General features: G+C 42.3%; 1 protein-coding gene across 3 annotated transcripts in view; it reads right to left on the minus strand.

Annotated features, from left to right (window-relative positions):
- Positions 1–1,160: 1,160 nt before the first annotated feature.
- GATAD2B (GATA zinc finger domain containing 2B) overlaps positions 1,161–20,253 on the minus strand; it is an 82,149-nt gene continuing 63,056 nt past the window's right edge. For 2 of the 3 annotated variants that reach the window (XM_060030289.2, XM_060030279.2), the window contains 10 exons: positions 15,249–15,584; positions 11,148–11,277; positions 10,340–10,471; positions 9,900–10,028; positions 9,274–9,444; positions 8,271–8,586; positions 7,055–7,257; positions 6,014–6,124; positions 5,739–5,856; positions 1,161–5,090 (listed from right to left, as the gene is read on the minus strand). In XM_060030289.2, coding sequence (XP_059886272.1) covers positions 4,957–5,090; positions 5,739–5,856; positions 6,014–6,124; positions 7,055–7,257; positions 8,271–8,586; positions 9,274–9,444; positions 9,900–10,028; positions 10,340–10,471; positions 11,148–11,277; positions 15,249–15,583 — 1,779 coding nt within the window. In that variant the 5' untranslated portion in view covers position 15,584 and the 3' untranslated portion in view covers positions 1,161–4,956. Of the gene's footprint in view, positions 5,091–5,738; positions 5,857–6,013; positions 6,125–7,054; positions 7,258–8,270; positions 8,587–9,273; positions 9,445–9,899; positions 10,029–10,339; positions 10,472–11,147; positions 11,278–15,248; positions 15,585–16,574; positions 16,624–20,253 lie in introns of those variants that run through there. The other variant, XM_060030270.1, reaches the window with a different exon arrangement.

Here is a 20,253-nt window from a genome sequence, read left to right on the forward strand (position 1 = left end):
AGGGGGTTCAGATGAGATCTGAGGGAAGGAGACAAGATGTAGACTATATCTGACCTCTCCTACCAAGAAGTGAGTAAAGTTCTGCATCCTGTAGCTCACAAAGGGTGTGAGTGACCACCAACCTGGGGTATTCAATGGTCAACCACCCTTGAGGGCAGCTGCTTGTGAGGTGGGGCTTGGGGCCTGGTCCCTGCCCTTGGATGACTAGAGACATGAGGGCAAAGATGTCACAGGTTTAACTGATGTCCTAAACATCACTCTGCTGCCTTTCCTAAACCAAAAGGAACAGTAGGGGCCTGGCAGCTCTCCAAGGGTACTGGTCACACATTTACCCACTTCAACACTAGTCACTTTGGTTTCCTCCATGGGTTTTCAGCCCAACACTTTCCTCACCTCAAGTTGTTTTGTAGGTGGGGAAGGAAGCATTTTAAACTTGGTGGCCAGATGATCTCCCCCTGTCTGCCATCACTTCACAAATAAGAAAACTGAGACCCAGAAAATTAACTCTACCAAAGGTCACATAGCAAGTTAGTAGGAAAGCTTGGGACTAAACCCCAGGTCTCCAGACTGTGCCACCACCCACCTCCCTTTGTGTTGTGGTTCTCTTTACTCTCCACAGTCCGGACTAAGAGCCTTAGCTTTTGCAGTAACCCAACCTCACCCCAATTTACAAAGATGGATATGGCTCTCCCTAGGGGAGACTTTCTTAGGATGACTTGTTAAAATCATTTCTATCATCCCATGACAATCCACCCTCAAAGGCCCATGAAACTAGCTTCTTTTTTGGGGTTGGAGGAAATCCCTTGCATAAGAAAGCTTGACACTGAATTTTGTTATATAGGTATATTGTATATATGCTGATGCAATCAGAGGAAAAAAAACAGTGCAAATACAATTACAATTCATAATAATACTTGGTTTCAATGCCCCCGGGAACTGCCCCATTCCTCGGCTACCTCCCAACCCCCAGCACTTCCCCACAGTATCAACCTAATGCTGGGGGGTAGGGAGGGTGGGCAGGTTAGGGTAGGGAGTGGGCTCTGCCAAGGCAGTGCTGGTGACCCGGAGGGACTACTCCAGGGTGGGGAGGCAAGGCACAAATTAGGGGTGGGTGGTGGGGGAGGTGGCATCTCTAAGGAGGGATGGGGTTGGGGCAGCTGCCAGTCTCAGTGTGCTGGGCCCGGCCCACTCCCCTACCCACCCTCCACAGCCCTGCCTCCCTACCCCCGCCCCTTCCCCAGAAACCCTTTTGCACGGATCATACACAAACGGGCACATTACAAAATGACATAACACAGTTTCACAATATCCATGGCTAGGGCTTTTTTTTCTCTTTTTCAGTTTTTTTTTTTTTCTACACAATGTACAATTCCTTTTAAATGGATCAAGAAATAGCTTATATACACGAATGAGTCCTTGTTATAACATCTCGGCAGCAAATATCATAAGCTAATGAAGGTCTTGTTGGAGGGGAAGGGAGCCTAGGACTGGGGTGTGGGGTGTGGAGAGAAGGTTATGCCTTCTGGAGAAGTGGGGAGAAAAGGGAGTGGCTGGGGAAAAGGAACAAAAGTAAAATATCAAGAAGCATCTTTACAAAGCAGTTCTATAGCTAATTCCTTTTAAAGGGGAAAGGAAAGGTAACCAAAGCAGGAAAACATTTATCTCTGTGTCTTAAAAAAAAATTGTCTACCATACATACATCCAAAAAATGTGGAAAAAGTACTTATTCCAGGGATGAAAGAAGTCCAGATGCTGTGGTCAAATGACAAAAAAAAAGAAAAAGAAAAAAAAAAAACCAATAAGGACCTCTGTCCCTCAGTTTTACCCAAGCCTTACTGCTTATCCACCCATATCAGGCTTCTAGAGAGTAAGCCACTGTCCATAAACTACTACTACTTTTAAAGCCTCTGGGGATGGAGGAAGCCAGGCAAAACTGGTGGGATCCTCACTCTAGTATCACCCTGAGCTTCAATGCTCCAGGGGTAAAATAACTCTGAACAGAGGGTCTTTCCTCCTATCTTTAGGGCATGAGGTTTAGTGTCTATGGGGCCCAAGGCCTGGGGATGGACAGCAACAATAGACTTGGAGGGACACAAGGCAATCAGTGGTGAAAAAGTAGAGAAATGAGGAAAACAGAAGGATGAGGGAGAGGGAGGAAAGGGAGGAGGTGGAAGGCTAATACTTTACCATGATTAGGGGAACCTCACCCCTGTCACTAATCCCTGGGAAGGGTATGAAAATGGGGAGAAGAGAGGGTAAGAAATCAAACCTCAGCGATTGAGCAAAGGGTCACGGAGCTATACTAGTCAACAAGCAGCCTCTGTGTAACTGACCCTGAGGGGATAAAAACAGGGAAGACTCCATCCTCTCCCCTATCGCCTCAGCACCTTGGCAGGCACTCGACTACAGGCTTTCCTTCCCCATCATCCCCCATTCTCGACACATATTACTTCCAAGCCCCATTCAAAGGTGGCCTGGCTCCCAGGGAAGGGACTCAGCTCAGGGCAGGGACACCCCCCAGCCAGACGGTATTGCACATTCTCTGTTCCTTACTTTTAATCTCAATTGACAAACTTGGGTACCTCGTACCTCTGAGCACCTCTGAGCTGGGGGAGGGGAGACATAACAGAAATGGCACTTCATCATGGGGGCTGGGGGGGGAAGAAGCTAGACAGACATGCCACAAGGCAAGATGACTTGCAGGGAAAATATTTTTTAAAAAGCTTCCAATTTTGTGGAAGAGGGAAAAGCAAAACCAAACGATTTATCCAGTGCTTTCAAAGCACAGAGGGCAAAGGAGAGATGTAAGAATATATCTTTATATATATATATATAATTTTAAAATAATCCCAGACCCAGTTCCACTAACCCCCCTCCCTCTCCCACCACTTACAGTCAGGGGTTCCACATTCCCCAGAAAAATACTCGAAACGACCCCATCACTACCTGTTACTAGCGTCTAGCTTCCAGATCATTTCACCACTGGGGGAGCCCAGACACAGGCTGCATCTCTGCTCCTTTATTAAGTGCTCAATGAATTTGGGGGAAGGGAGGAAAGAAAAAAAAGCCAGGAAGGCCCGTAGGGCCAGTATAATCACCCACAGTGGCTCTGGAGTATGGGGAGTAGAGGCCAGTGTGGGGGGAACTGAGCCTGATTCCAGCTCCTTCTCCCATCCCCTCCCCAAACTTTATGGGGAGGATGTGCAGTTTGTGTGTGTGTTAATTTTAAAAGTGCCTTCTTACTTTAAAAAATTATTTAATTTTAAAAATAAAAGTGGGGGACCTTCCCCAGGTTGCTTTCAAGGGTAAAATGTTAAACTCCTCTCTTCATACCTCTTTGCTGAGAGTATCCCTTCCTTGAACTCTGGCAGCTTCTACGGCTGGAGAGGCAGGTGGGCATACACTATGAGGAGAGCAGAAACCTCTACCTTTAAGGGGCTTCCCTTACCTCAAAAACAGCCTGGTCCCCTCCCCCTTCCCCCACAGTATGGGCAAATGGGATGCTAATCTCCCCAATCCCCAGAACAGCAACATTGCACAATTCAATTCATTCTCTACATTAGTAGCACTTAAGAAAAAAATAAAAACAAACAAAAAAGCAAAATTTATAGAATTCTGGGGAGAAAAAAGACAACATCTACTTGTATAGCACAAGTCCAGGATTGGTTTTGACATGAATTGTCTGGCTTTGAGCGGTTGGCTCTGCAGTTAATGCAGCAGGGTCAGGGCAGCGCTCCAATCTGTTAGGTGCCCTCACCCTCATCTCCTGGCGCTCAGAAGGTAAAGAGACAAATGGGAAAGTCGCAACTGTTGGGAGGGAAACCCCTCTTTCTTTCTTCCTCTATTTCCTCCCTTTGACATTTCACTCACTCATGTCCATCCAATGTCCAGGACACACAGCAAAGTCAGGCTAGGAATAGCCACTCCTCTATATTACAGATGGGGCTGTGGTTACCAAGGGCAGATTAGGATTTAAAAAAAGAAAAGAAAAGAAAAGAAAAGAGACAGGGATGGGGGAGAATTTTACAAAGAAAATAAGATGAAATAATTTGGGGCTAGTTGGCCTGGAATAGACTCCTGTGTCTCCACTGGGGTCAGGAGACCAATCTCATTCCCCCAGCATCCAGAAGGCCAGGACCTGGTCTCAGTCCTCCTTGGCTCAACATTATGCTCATTGTCACGCCCCTTTCTCCCCCTTCTTTATGGGTCAATTCTAGGGTGGTTACGTTTTAAAGCTTCTCCTTCCAGGCTCTTTCCCCTCATTCTTAGAGCCCAACTTCAATACTCAACACTGCCTCCAGAACTGTGCAGCTCAGAGACACCCCAGAGCGGGTGTGCTATTCCTCCTTGTTTGATGCCACCACCTCCCCCTGACCCTGGGGTTAAGTGCATTAAAAACTTCTGCCCCTAACACTCCCAGTCATGTCCTACTTGGCAGTTGGGGACCCTACTGCAATGCTCCTATCACTTAACTGAATATCATTTGTGTTTACCAAAAAAAAAAAAAAGACGAAAGAGAAAAAAAAAAATATTGGGGGGAAAATAGAAAGGTTTAACCGTCCACTGAACAAAGGGACGACACACAACATCATTAAAAATGATAATAATAATTAAAGCATAAAAACAAACTTTAGAAACACACGTCAGAGGGCTTGGATTTCTCCCCAGGACCTCATTCTGACCTCTATCAGAGGCAAAGATCCACCTCACTGTTATAGAAAACTGAAGAGAGAAAGTGGCAGAAGAACAGATCGCAGCAGTGTGAAATAAAGAGGAGGTGGTGGGGCAGGGCGTGTGTTTTCTTGTTGATTTCTACTGTTTGTCTTCTGTTTTTCTGTTTTGTTTTCCGTGTATGGTAGGCACCAGTACAGGCACTGCATGCGACGGAAGTTGGGGGCAATGGGAGAGGAGAGGAGTAAAGGATACAAGGTTGGGGCAGTACAAGTGGAACAGGCGTTATTTCTGTCCACTGATGGACTGCGATATAGACCGGGGAGGGATCATGTCTAAAAGGTATTCCCGCTGTCGGTCTGCCAGACTGGGGGCTTTGTGTCCTCCAATACCAGTGTTCAAGTATGCAATGTTGACACCTAGACCCAGGAGACAAAAGTGGAGCGCAGGTATTAAAAGAGGAAATGACACCTTCTTCCACACTACCCTGGGGCTGCAGTGGTGGAGATGCAGAGGAAACAGAAGTTGTCTACATCTTTGCAGACTCAGTTAAGCTTTATTTCAGTAGCAACTACCCACCCTGCTCCCAAGCTTTAGGAGAGATCTTCCCAAAACTTCAATCCTACCAGGAATAATAAACAGTCCTGATGGTACAGAAGAGTCAAAGAAAACAGTGGTGAAAGGAAAATAATCAAGACAAAGAGGGAATTACTGAACCTGCTTTGGTTTTGGGCCTGCTGACTGTAAAGAATCATCCCTGGGTCATTCAAACTGGATCAGGACAGTTAACCCTGCTATTCTGGCCAAAAGAGATCAATAACCACATGCCCACTAAGAGGGCACACTAGACAGGACTGTGTCATTTTCACCACTAAAACCCTAGTGTACAGTGCCTAGCAAGTAATATGGATTTAGCAAACCTTTGCCAAATAACAAGAGTGAAGGGAGTAGGGCCTAAAGAAAGAGCAGAAAACAAAAGAAAGAACAATTCACCTAAAGGGGCTGCTAAAGAATTGCATACTAATTAGTCAATCCCTGAGAAAAGTTCTCAGATCAACCCTTCTTACCTGGCATACCAAGGAGGCCACCTGGCACAGACAGCTGGGGTGCCTGTGCAAAGTTGGAAAGCATGGAACGGGCAGACGTGGGTATACCACGCTGGAGACTGCTTTGGGGCTGTGGAGCCTGCAATGAGGAGGAGACAAGCGATCATAACTTTACCATGATGGAAGGTGTAAGGGGGAGGTAAGGATATGGGAGTACAGAAGAGCAGTATGATTTTCGGCAGAAGAAAGGACAAATTGAGATAAATGGCTGACAAAACCTCAAGAGAAATCCTCACCTGTCGAAGCGTATGATGTCTCATTATGGTCTCTTGTTTACTGACACTGGACACAGCTGGAGCCGTAGTGGGGGAGAGTGCTGCCTGCTGCTGTAATCGCTGTTCAATTTCCTGTTGGGAGTCATCAGGTCAAGTTGGGCAGGACAGCACCCAATTTCCTAACCAGAAAACCTAGAGGTCTTCTTATCTCTAATGTTGCCAGCTAGTTGGAGGGATATGGAAAAGGCAAAAGAGTTTGGTGGGGTAGGTGAACTAAGATCTCTGAGTACAAGTAACCTACACACTTCAATGATTAGGAATCCCTCTCTCCAAGAAAGCTGGCTCTCAGAAGTTGGCTGGAGAGATCTGGGTGTTGGCGATGAGCTGCCTAATGTAATTAATTAAGGTTGATGAGTTACTAAGTTTTATTTTTCGACTCTTGTCTACCCATTTTCCAGGAGACCCATGATGCTACCCAGAGGGGTCTGATGGGTGGTGGGGTGGAAAAGAATCTGAGCTTCCCAACACATCTTCCCCACTCCAAGATATTCTCATTCTATTAATACTATATGAGAGTTCACACACTCTAGCAACCACTAATCTTCATTGGGCTACTTTATAATCTACCCTTTCCTTTGTCATTTCTTTGTCAAATATGGACTGCAGATAATTACTTCTCTCAAAGAGATTTCTAGTACAAATATAAATCCCTCTCACCAAAATCCATTTGTTTAAGGAAATGAAATCAAGAATAGAGGAATTATTTAGTACTACCAGGGAAAGCCAAGAGTCTCAAGCCTTTTGTCCCTTTCCCTTAAGCTCAGCCATATGTCATTATGCTCTAACCCAATCAGAAACAGCCAAATGGAAATGGGAAAGGCAGAATGGTAAGAAGAAAAAAAAGGGAACCCAGACCTCTAGGTTCTAGGAACTTAGATTCAGAAACCTAGATCACCTGGACTGTGGGGATCAGAGAGACAACTCCTCTAAACTAGAAAAAACTGTCTTTTGGAAAAACCAAACCTGGGCAGGTGGCTGGTGAGAAGTAGTCAGAATTCTTACCTGTTCCTGCTGTAGGGCTTTAACAAAAGCATTTTTCAGTCGGTTGGTGTGTTCTGCCTTTAGAGCCTTCTTCTGGTTGGAGGTCATACATTGCTCACATAGAATCTTACCATTCTTTTCTTGCTTCCAGTGAGGGGTGAAATCTGTGCGGCACTGGGCACAAACAAAGGGTTCAACCCGCAGGAGTGAGGCACAGCTTTTCCCTAGATGCCAACAAAAAGAATAATCAGTGGTTTCACATTTCCTCTGTATCTCCTCTGTTTCTTTTCATCAGATGATCTTTTTCCAGGAGTTTACTCTGCTGAATTAAGAAGGAGCCTCTATAATTTATAAAATACTTTTATTTCATTTGATTGCAACATCACTTCAGGGAATTAGACAGTACCATCCCCATTTACAAATAGGAAACTAAGTCTAAGAAACATAGCTCCAAAAGACAAAACTGGGACAAGAACCCAAGTTTTCTGATTTCCTGTTACACCACACTGAGAAGAAAATGTGTGTCAATTCAGGCAAAGGGCTCCACCTAATTCCGCCAGTACTTTTGCTTCTTAGCATCTCTTTACCTCAGTCTACACTTACTCTATCATATACATTCATAATTTTTACCTATCAGTGTCTGAATTATTCACTTTGTGATCTATTTATAGCCAATACTGAGCCCTTTAGGCACTTTCCTCAGGTGTTCCCCTAAGTCCTTATGTTTAGAAATTCAGGCTTAATAACTTTTGTCAGAATAGACTGTGTGATGTTATTAATACTTTATAGTTCAGTGTTGGCTTACAGCTTTTATGTGGTCCTAGTTATCTTTATCAGTCTATTTTCTCAACTAAAAGCACTCAAACAGCAGGGACTGAATATAATAATGCAAGCACAATGCCACATAAACACTAACATTAAAAATAAGTGTTCTAGTCTTCAAATTATGCATGCATCACGCTAGACACATTTAAAAGAGCTAACGATATACTGCAAAAAGCAGACAAGATATACAAAATACACAGCAAAAATATTAAGTCTAAGATACACAGACACACAAAAAGCTTTTTGATATGCTGCTCCTAAACAGTTTCCGAATCAGAGACAGGAGGTGGTTTGGCAATAGTAAAGAGAGATTATTTAATATTACACAGTACCATGCGATACTCTGCCCATATCAATCAGGTTTGACAACTTCTTGTTTAGATTAAAAAGACTGACCAACAAATAGCCTTACCTTGGCTGTCGATGACACTCTGTACGACTTCTTCCAAGCCTACCATGTAGATGAACTCACTATTGGCTGCACTAGGCAGGAAATGAAGCAAGGGAGCAGGTGGTTTAGGGGGTGGAATCTCCAGGAGTGTCTTTTCCAGCTGTTTGCGAAGAGCCAATTTGGCTGCAGCCTGTGAGTTGGCAGCATCAGTCATGGCGCTGGGGCTAGGAAGTGGTGAGGACACCCTGTTCACGGTCCCTGGCTGAATATGGGAGGCAAGGTTCATATAGATGGCAGAGGATGTTGTACGCTGACAGGGAACAGAAGAACTTGACTGCTGAAACAGATTGAGTATAGGGGTCAGTGATGGTATGTGGGAGAAAGAACCAATTCTTACTTTCGTGGCAGAGAACACTATCTGATCCTAGTCTGAACTACTTAGCTTCCCTCAAGCTCAGAAAAAGACATGAGGTGTCCAACTTCACTGATAAAGGACTCTGGCATGTAAGAAAGGAGAATGATAGTGGCTACGAACTAAAACTGCTGAGAGAGAGACTTCTCTGGTGGCACAGTGGTTAAGACTCCGCGCTCCCAATGCAGGGAGAACCGGTTCAATCCCTGGTCAGGGAACTAGATGCCACATGCATGCAGCAACTAAGGAGCCCGCCTGCTGCAACTAAGACCCAGTGCAACCAAATAAATAAATAAAAATAAAACTGCTAAGAGAAAAATAAAGATTTGGGATGCTTTGTCATACATCCTTTATGCTTCTTATTCCTTAGATCCCTCTATCTCTTTCTTCTAGGCAGATTTTAGCTTACTGCTGCTCTGCTGCATATAACATTTCTTCTCTACTACTAAATAATTCCTCAGTGTTTCCACTTTGGGGACCACTGTCAACCCACCAAAATTACCTTTGTTGTCCTAGAGTTTCTCAGTGTCCCAAAACTTAAAATCTATGGTTGTTTCAACAGGGAAAGCAAATAAAAGATTTCTCTGTTTCCCCATGAGGGCTCCCTCTTACCGGTTGGTAATTGATGGCGGGATTCATATTGGGTGTTGTGGTGCGTACAAGGCCAGGCTTAGGTGGGCCCCGCTGACCCTGTAGCTGGGCTGGGTTTGGCGCAATCACACGTTGAGACATTAACATGTGTGGGAGGGTGGTATTGGTCGCTGAACGGATAACACTGTGACCCTGAAGGGGAAGAAGAGGAAAAGATATAGTCATAGCGGTAAAACGCTTCACAAAATGCCAAAGAGAAAACACTGCCTGTAATACATAGCTAAGTAGAAACACAGAAACATAGTCAGACTTGGTAATTTTGTGTAAGGATCTATGGGGATAAATCTACCATCACTATAAAACCTGATTAGTGGTTAGGAATTCCCTAGCTTCTTTGGTATAAACTATTTAACCCTCTATGGAAAAGGGCTAAGCTGGAAACCTCTGGAGAAGAAAGACTACGGTGGGAAGATTAGTTATTCATCCTTCTACTGCAGACTAAATCATGCCATTAAGGACCAAAAGGACCATCTATGGTAATAACACCTCTATCAAGGCCAGGTTCTTCTATGATCTTACAAAAGCCCCAATACAGAGACAGGATAACAGGGCCCCCTGAAACTAAGATCACACTATGGGCCACATACCTGCAATGTCCTCAAATTCTGTTCAACCCCTTGTGCCCCAGGCCGGGATGGAAGCTTGGAGAGGCCTTGCTGTCCCACATGGGCAGGAGATGGCTGAACAATAGATGCTGCATTCTGTACAACTGGAGTCTGGGAGAGAGAAGAGAAAATGAGACAGTGGAAAAGGCTAATAATTGGAGGCAGAAATTTGGTACACTTCTAGACTTTCAAAACTCCTTGTCAGTCTGAAGCTCCTGTTGACCAGGAGGGAAAATAAGAAAAACAGAATCACTGTTTTCTTGATTAAGGCCCAAGATTAAAAAAAAATCACTATTCCTAGAGACTAAAAACCATGGAACCAGAGAAGAATGAGCCACCCAGCTGAATCTACCTGGGGCAGCCCATTCTCAAACCAGTTTTTCTTTGCTTTCTGCTAGTCCCTTATTTCTCGGGCACAGTACCTTCTGGACGACATTCTCTTTCTGTAGCTGACTCTGTCTCAGTTTCTTTAACAGCACCAGTCGGGCTTCTTCCAATCTCAGCTCATCTCTCAGCTGCTTGATGAGCTGCTGCCGTTCCTCAATGCCTTTCCCCTGAGGAAACATGGAGACTATCAGCTATGGTAGCAGTTACTCAGAGTCCTTTCCTGCAAGATGATCTCTTCTTTTAGGTCCCAAACCTCCACCTTCCACAAGAAGCACAAGGGGCAATGGAATTGTTATCTTTGCGTCCCTAGCACACAGTCTGGCACAGTGCCTGGTATTCAGTAGGTACTCAAAAACTGCTTACAGAGTGAAAGAAGAGACCACATATAAATGCTAATTAACCAGATTCCTGGCAAAATAGAAGAACAGCCAAAGGGAGATATTGCTTTCCTTTAAAATAATGTTTCTCAATCTTTTAAAGCCATGTTTCCTCTAGAAATACATGAAAACTTAGGAATTCCTCCATATTCCGAGATCCAGGATAGAGTATAGAATGTATCCTTCTAGCTAAGAGTTTACTTCACATGACTTGAATTATGAAGTTTTCATTTTCCAAAGAAATTATATTGAATATGCATTTTCAAACTCTCTTCTCCACTTGATTCTAATAGTTCCCTCTAAAAGGGCACACCCTTGAGGCTGAGAATCACATATGAAGAGTTTCATCAATGGGTAGTTTTTAGATCCAAAAAGTAAACACTAAAAAACCAGACATGGGAGTCTCAGGGAATTAAAGAGAATAGTAGAAGCAAGAAATGGAGAAAGGAATCTTTCTTTTCTTTACCTTAAACATCTCTAGGTTGGCTGCTTTGAGTCTTTCTTCCATTCGGGAGCTGGAACGGGGACTGGAAGCCTCATTATCAGACAAAACAATGATGTCTGGGGAGGGAGTAAGCCTTCCTCGGTCTGGCTCACTAGACAAGAGAAGAAAAATTAAGGTACTTCCAACAGTGAAAGTTCATAGAAAAGTTCAGAAAACTTTTCTACACTGACCAAAGAAATCCAAGGAAACTTAAGTCTGTCCTGATTCACCCAGGGAAAGAGAGAGACATCCAAATCAAAGGATAAAATAGACACCAAGATGTAAGTGACGACAAAACCTCAGCAAAAGTATTTTTCCCATCTAAATTCCTTACAGAAGACGCAGACAGAAAGACACTGACTGGCTTTAGGAATGGGAAAAAGAGATGAGTGTTTTTGTCACACTGATTTTAATCAAAATTCCAAATGTTTTCCTTATATCTCAGTCTCCTTTTGGGTTGTCTTGTTAGTTACAGAGAAGGTCAAGAAAGAAATGGTTAGCTTCACAGGGGAAGAAAGACAAAGGCAGTAGAGCCTACTTGTCCACCCCAAATACAGATGACACACTGCTAAGGAGGCAACCCATGATACTGATAACATGGTCCTGCCTGTCTGATGATCTACAAAAAAGGAGGTTACATGACAACTCCTTTGGCAGTCTATCCTGTCAAGAGTTAAGGCCAAAAGAAGGTACTGTTGTCAATGGCCTGAGAGAATGGACAGTGCTAAGTATAAATGTCTACAGCCTTCTGGAGGACTGAAACTTCAGAATTAAATACATGGGACTTGCATCTACCTGCAAGTTCTACTTAGCATCTTCCCTCAGAAAGAAACTATCTAGAAATAACTTTGAAATCTAAATCTTCCACACTGGCTATGCCTTATGGCCAATCCTATTTATTAGACAACTCTGGTTTTGGTCTTCCTGGAGCAAGCCTTAAGAGCATCTTGTCCCTCTAAAATCATGAGAAATGGCACTCACTGCGTAAGACCTGGATAACAAGAACCCTGCAAATTCTAATTGCCGTAGGTTCCCAAGTCAGCGGCCATAACCTCTAACTCTCCTCTGATTTCTTAACTCAGAGTTATCTTCGCTGACCCTACTTCTTTGAGATTTATAGTGTATAGTCAGGAGTATGTAGGTCTAAAACAATGTGTTCTTAGATCTTATTTAAACAGGTAACTCAAACCTTTTATAACCACAGATCTTTATAGTCCTGAGAGTCTCTGACCATTTCTCAGGGCCCCTTGTCTCAGGTACTGTTGGGACTAGGATGCCTTTTGCACAAGGCACCCTGGATGGCTGGGACAGGCATTCAATTCCTCAACAGGGTAAAACTGAGTTACTAAAACAACCAAATTTAGCTGAGGAAATAAAGTAGGGAGACAGTCATAATAATGACCATCTTGGGAACTATTAAGTTTGTCTGGATCGCTCTATAACCACTGCTCACAGACACAGCAAGCTGAGAATGTAGGCTTACAGAAAAAGAAGTCACTAGAGGGAGAAAAGAACCTTCCATTCTCTAACCCCAAGTTCCTGGAGTAATGGTCAGGCCTAAATGAAGAGTTTTAATTTTTACTTATCATTTCTATATTCCCTCATGCCCCCCCTTCCCCATCCCTAACAAGAACATGGGTGAACAACTTTGAGGTCTGGTAGATTTCTACTTCTTCTACATGATTCCCCAATGCTTACATTGACAGTCAGAACTCTTTCCGTCCTGGTCCTGGCTGGATACACACCTCACAGATTATTTCTAACCTAAGGAATTCTTCCTTGCTCAAATGAGTGCCACCTACTGCTAAGGACTGTCCAGCAACAGGACAAGCAGAGACATTCCTACATGGAGATTTTGGAATTGAGCGACATTTATAAGGAAGTAGTATCTGAGAAAACCCTAAATGATATTTTATTCCCAGATATAATGAGACTCACATTAGATAGATAGCACAGGTAAGGCAAAGCCCAAGTCAAGTTTCATTCTTCAATTTTTTTTTTTTTAACTTTTGACCTGGAATTCTGGCCTCATTTATTAAGCTTTTCCGGGGACAGAAATTATTTTGCTACTTTCCCAAACACATATATGATTTACAATATTTGGTGTTCTTAAGTATGAAACCCTACCAATTAGATAATATTAAAAGCCAGACTTGCTGCTGACATCATTTTGTGACTCAGACTGGCAAATTCCCAGAAATTATAAAACTCCTAATCCTTATCCAGGTAGTAAAAACAAAACCAGAAAGAAAACTGCCACGTCCCGACAGCATTCCAAAACATAAGCAGTGTTGGTTTCATGCATATCTTATTTCACAGATATCATAACTTGCCCAACTGATGGCAAAAAAAAAAAAGATATTTAGGCAATTATGGCTATCACGTCAAGAGCCCTTCCTTCTTTCTGCTTTTAAATTCCAATTCCCTCCTCCTTTTTTATCCACATCAAATAAACCATTGTTCTCCATGCTGAGCAATCTATCAGTCTAGTTCATTCTTACAATAAGCTTGAGGCTAAGTGGAAATAGCTGTCAGTATATCTGGTCTGGTGAAAGGGAAGAAGAACGACAGGGGAGATAGGGCCCATTTTTTCACGCAGAATGGGTATCTAGATGGTTTACATCAAGCCTCTTTTCCTGGAGACCATTAAAAACAGTTCCCAGTTTCCAAAGAATCAAGTTTCAAAAGTTCATTCCTCTAATAAAATTAAACACACTGGTAGTTTTCAGGGTACTCTTTTCAATACAGAATTTATCTGTGATACACTGTAATTCCAACAGAACTGAGATCTTATCAAAATGTGTAACAATGTTTCTATGAAAAACACATTTTCAGTTCCAATGTGCATGTAAGGAATCCACCTAACATTTCTCCTCTTCATTGTCCCCAGTGAAGTAGGATTAGTCATTTGCCCCAGAAGGTTAAGGGTGATTATGAGGCAAGTGGGTTACTCAGGTGCATTATCTCATTCACCCACTTTTCTTTTTTTCTAAAAGGATCTAAGGATTAATCTACTTTCATAATACTCTGCCGATACTATGTATAGCTCCCAAGAATTTTTCTCTTCTTCCACAACCACTAGAGAACTTACCTGAAGTTTCCTAAGGGTTTTAATGCTATTACCAAGAACAATGTTCCCCTACTGGGTGTGGTTTAAAAAAATAATTCTGGGACAATACTAATAAGTAAACATTAAAAGGTAGAGAAAGAAACCCAAGTAAGATTGTAAACCATTCCTTCCTTTTTTCTTCTTTCTGCATCAGTCCAGCTTCTTAAGGATCCTGCTTTAGATCAGTCCTAGGACAAAGTCAGCAAGGTCAACTGGAGGGCAATTGAACAGTGAAGAGTAATTCTCATGTCTATCAGGTGTTTCTGAACCATGAATAAACTGAATGTTCTTAGAACTAGGGTTGTCTATACTATGATTCATTGTTCAGGTAGACTCTAACCTCAGCCAGTTCTAGGTACCTCTTTATATTGTGTTCTCCACAGTTCCAAGTACTCAACCTTGACCAAGACCTGTGAAAACATGTGCTTGTGTGCTGTGTGTATGAAAGAGCACAAGCATGAGGGTACTCATATAAGTGAATGTGTATGCACATATGGGACTTGGGGAATGTGGCACAAATGAAGTAAGAATGTAGAGGATTAGCATATAAAGTTCCTTGTTAACACAAGAAAAGACAGGCCCATGCTCTTTGATGTAATAAAAGCTGGGTCTCCATAATAAACACATCCCTAAAACTCTTGGGATGATCTGAAGAAAAGACTGTTCTTCCTCCTAAAATGGCCATAAGATTAGAGTGAAAGTGTATATTAACTCGCTTCTAACTGGGGTATCAACTCTTAGTGCCTCCTTTATCCAGAAATGGCCACTTTATCTTAAGGGTAATAATTTTTGGAGGCACCTAGTTTCATCTAGAAACAAGAGGAATTCACGGTCAAGCCAGATAGCACAGGTACGTCTTCATTCAAGAAGCTTTAAGTTGAAAAACACCCTCCTCTCATTGGAAGTCATTCATTTTTCATAGGCTTAGTTTATGATGAGACCCTATCTATGGAGGCAGCTGAACCAAGCCATACCTCCGTCTAGCACTCATATCCACAGGCTCATCATTGATGTTTTCTTTGCCTGGCCTTCCAGCAGTCCTGTTGTCTCCATGAGGCCTGAGATTCCCATTGAGCTTCTCTTCATAGCCCTTGACACCACTGCCATCCTGTTTGGTGGGTAACTCATGTGGCACTTCAAGATTTGCCAAATCCTTCCGTTTGAGCAGTGCCAACATTTTCAGACGTTCCATGGCCTCATGCCCCTCCATTTTGAGTCGCTTAGCCAGGACATCATCTCGCTCATCAGCTGGGTCCAAGCTCCGCTTCAACAGATTCAGGCGAAGAGCATCCTCTGTCATTCTATCCATCCTATGGAAAGAAATATACAAGTGCTTTATCAGAATAAAGGCCCTTAAATAGTCCATAAGGAAAGAAGAATCATAGGTATATACATGGAAGGTCAACATTAAATGAGCTAACATTCTACCCTATAACTTCCTAGATGATCTATATTAAAGGAGATTTCATCTCTCAACCTCAGCAGTGAAAGTAAACTTCAAAAGCTTTCCAGTCACTGAGGCTCTTACTGTATAGATGCCTGAAACCAAATACCATGCTCACCTGGATAGTCCATTAAGAGCCTACATCTCTCAAAAAAGTAAACATTCTTTTGTGACTGGCTTTCTGTACATGCATGCTCAAAAGTCAGATGCTTTGGTTTTAATTCTCATACCAAATTCTTCTCCTGGAGAAGACTCTTTTATGAATGGGAAGTTCCTCAGGTCACTCATGCATATCTTTAATTGGCCTATATTACTGATGGAGACCAAGGGCATCTAACAGGAAGCCTCAGTTGTCTGCATACAGCGAGGGTCAGAGGGGCCCATTTATCTGCCCTCAATTCTATATAAATTCAGTATCTTGGCTTTGGTTAATGAAGAACTCAGGCTGATAAAAGGTAATATTTTCTTTACTCATACAGCAAAATTATTACAGACAAGCTAATAATCATTTGTCCTTCTCATTTTGATTTCTTACACTAACAAAATCTAGACACACAATTTCACCAGCACTTTTTAAATCCAGGGTTATCTTCCTGGTAGGAAAAAGCAATGTGACACTGGAAAGAAAAATTTTTGAGTCATCAAAACATAGGTTCAAACTGCTACTTTTACAAGGTCAAATATTTAATAAGTTACTTTACCGCCCCAAGCCTCAATTCCATCTGTAGAAGTGGGCACTTGGAAGAGGGCTCAACGAAATTTAATTCCTATACCCTCAGGATATGACTACTACACCTAAGATACAAGATCAGGCTTGATAATTCATAGATTCAAGTAGTAAGACAGAGAAGATTACCAATGTTAATTGGTGCTCTTGCGAAGAAAAACATGTATACACTTGAGACATCTTCCTTCCTGTAGTGCAGAGTAAAATAAGAGCTATCTGATTTTCTTCTAGTTATAATGAGGAAAAACAGTAACCAACAAAAGAATTTCCAGCAAGAGGAAACAGACCTTTTGGAGACCAGAGAAAAGTCAGAACTCAGATCTCTGAATTTTCAGGTAATGTTTCTTAATTCTCTCTCTTTTTTTTTTGGCGGGGGTACGCGGGCCTCTCACTGCTGTGGCCTCTCCCGTTGCAGAGGACATGCTCCGGACGCGCAGGCTCAGCGGCCATGGCTCACGGGCCCAGCCGCTCTGTGGCATGTGGGATCTTCCCGGACCGGGGCATGAACCCACGTCCCCTGCATCGGCAGGCGGACTCTCAACCACTGCGCCACCAGGGAAGCCCTCTTTCTCTTTTTTGAAGAACAGTTTTGTTGAGATATAATTCACATATCATACAGTTCACCTATTTAAAGTGTATGATTTCAGTAAGGTAGATAGCTAGTGGGAAGCAGCCGCATGGCACAGGGATATTGGCTCGGTGCTTTGTGACAGCCTGGAGGGGTGGGATAGGGAGGGTGGGAGGGAGGGAGACGCAACAGGGAAGACATATGGGAACATATGTTTATGTATGACTGATTCACTTTGTTATAAAGCAGAAACTAATACACCGTTGTAAAGCAATTATACCCCAATAAAGATGTTAAAAAAAATAAAGAATAAAGTGTATGATTTAGTGGTTTTCAGTATATCGACAGAGTTGTGCAACCATCACCACATCAGTATTAGAACATTTTCATTATCTCCTCCTTAAAAAAACCCATACCCATTAGCAGTCACTCTCTTCCCCCTTCACCTCTATTCCCCACTAATTTACTTTCTGTCTCTAAATTTGCCTATTTTGGACTTTTTTTTTTAAGAGCTCTTTATTGGAGTATAATTGCTTCACAATACTGTGTTAGGTTCTGTTGTACAACAAAGCGAATCAGCCATATGCATACGTATGTCCCCATAACCCCTCCCTCTTGAGCCTCCCTCCCATCCTCCCTATCCCACCCCTCTAGGTCACTGCAAAGCACCGAGCTGATCTCCCTGTGCTATGCTGCTGCCTCCCACCAGCCAGCTATTTTACATTCAGTAGTATATATACGTCGATGATACTCTCACTTCACCCCAGCTTCGCCCTCCCACCCCATGTCATCAAGTCCATTCTCTATGTCTAATTCTTTATTCCTGCCCTGCAACTAGGTTCATCAGTAACTTTTTTTTTTAAGATTCCATATATATGTGTTAGCATACAGTATTTGTTTTTCTCTTTCTGACTTACTTCACTCTGTATGACAGACTCTAGGTCCATCCACCTCACTACAAATAACTCAATTTGGTTTCTTTTTATGGCTGAGAAATATTCCACTGTATATATGTGCCACATCTTCTTTATCCATTCATCTGTCGACGGACACTTAGGTTGCTTCCATGTCCTGGCTATTGTAAATAGAGCTGCAATGAACACTGTGGTACGTGACTCTTTTTGAATTATCATTTTCTCGGGGTATATGCCCAGTGGGATTGCTGGGTCGTATGGTAGGTCTATTTTTAGTTTTTTAAGGAACCTCCATACTGTTTTCCATAGTGGTTGTATCAATTTACATTCCCACCAACAGTGTAGGAAGGTTCCCTTTTCACCACACCCTTTCCAGCATTTATTGTTTCTAGCATTTTTGATAATGGCCATTCTGACCGGCGTGAGGTGATACCTCACTGTAGTTTTGACTTGCATTTCTCTAATAATTAGTGATGTTGAGTATCTCTTCATATGCCTCTTGGCCATCTGTGTATGTCTTCCTCGGTGAAATATCTATTTAGGTCTTCCGCCCATTTTTTGGACTTTTTTTGCGGTACGCAGGCCTTTCACTGTTGTGCCTCTCCCGTTGAGGAGCACAGGCTCCGGACGCGCAGGCTCAGCGGCCACGGATCACAGGCCCAGCCGCTCTGCAGCACGTGGGATCTTCCCGGACCAAGGCACGAACCCATGTCCCCTGCATCGGCAGGCGGACTCCCAACCACTGTGCCACCAGGGAAGCCCACGTTTTGTTTTTTAACATCTTTATTGGAATATAATTGCTTTACAATGGTATGTTAGTTTCTGCTTTATAACAAAGTGAATCAGCTATACATATACATATATCCCCATATCTCCTCCCTCTTGCATCTCCCTTTCACCCTCCCTATCCCACTAGCATTATGTTTTTAAGGTTCATTCATGTTGTAGCATATACCATTACTTCATTTTTTTTATGGCCTAATGATATTCCATTGTATGAATATATAATATTTTGTTTATTCATTTATCAATTTATAGACATTTGGTTTGTTTCCCTTTTTTTTTTTTTGGCCACACCATGTGGCAGGTGGGATCCTAGTTCCCCAACCAGGGATCAAACCCATGCCCCTACAATGGAAGCACAGTTTTAACCACTGGGGCAGCCAGGGAAGTCCCCCACTTTTTACTATTATGAATAATGCTATGAACTTTATAGCATTTATACAAGTTTTTGTATGAACACATGTTTTCAATTCTCTTGGATATATAACTGTGAGTAGAACTACGGGGTCCTAAGGTTACTCTCCTTAACATCTTGAAGAACTGTTATGCTGTTTTCCAAAATGGCTGCAATGAGGGTTCCAATTTCTCCATATCCTCTTAATTCTCTTTTAACAGCTATAGATATGAAACATATTATAGCATATATAAACATTCTTTAGCTGCAGGATCCCCAAAGATTTCTTATTTTGACATGTGTTACTTCTGAAGTGGTTTACCTCTGAAAAATACCCCCAGATGGAGTGACTGGAAAGTTGAATGCTACAGAACATCAAAAGTTAAGCCCTAATTCCACAATAACAATGTCTTGGGTAATTTGATCAACACCTCATATTGAGAGTATGATTGAGAATACCATGAGGAGTTGCAGATGGTAAAAAGTCTGTCACTCAACTAATTATATACCTAGATGAAAAAAGTACTTTAGAAAAGTACACAGCAAAATATATGAGTGTATATTAACACAATACAGTGTTCTAAGTTTTGAGATAAATTATATTTATGAGCACTGAAAGTATATGACAAAATGACAAAATTCAACAACCTGGAGCTGAATGGAATTTGGGATGCCACCATTAGCTTGGCTTCTTCAACTGATAGTTATATGAGTAGCTGAAATCAGTTCAAAAAATTTCCCCTTTATTATAATGACATAAATGGGTACACTGGAAGTTGGGAGAAACCAGAACCAGATATTTGAATGTCTGAGGTAAGTAATCTTTCTCAATAGATGGCTTGAGAACTCTGACCAAAATTTCGTTGCCCACTCTTGACTTTACTGGCCCAACTTTATGTACTCATAGCCATGCCTGCTTCAAAATCCAATGAAATATGGATGAATCTTGAAAACAATCATACTAAGTAAAGTCAGCCAGACACTGACTTTACTTAGTCAGAAGGACAACTATTTTATGGTTCCACTTATATAAGGTACCTAAAATAGGCATATTCATAGAGAAAAAGCAGAATAGAGTCCATCAGTGGCTGGGGGTGGAGAGAAGGTAGTAAGGAGTTATTATTTAATGGGAACATCGCATGTCTCTGT

Source organism: Delphinus delphis, chromosome 1 (assembly GCF_949987515.2).
Source record: "Delphinus delphis chromosome 1, mDelDel1.2, whole genome shotgun sequence".
In the NCBI taxonomy this organism is placed as follows: domain Eukaryota; kingdom Metazoa; phylum Chordata; class Mammalia; order Artiodactyla; family Delphinidae; genus Delphinus; species Delphinus delphis.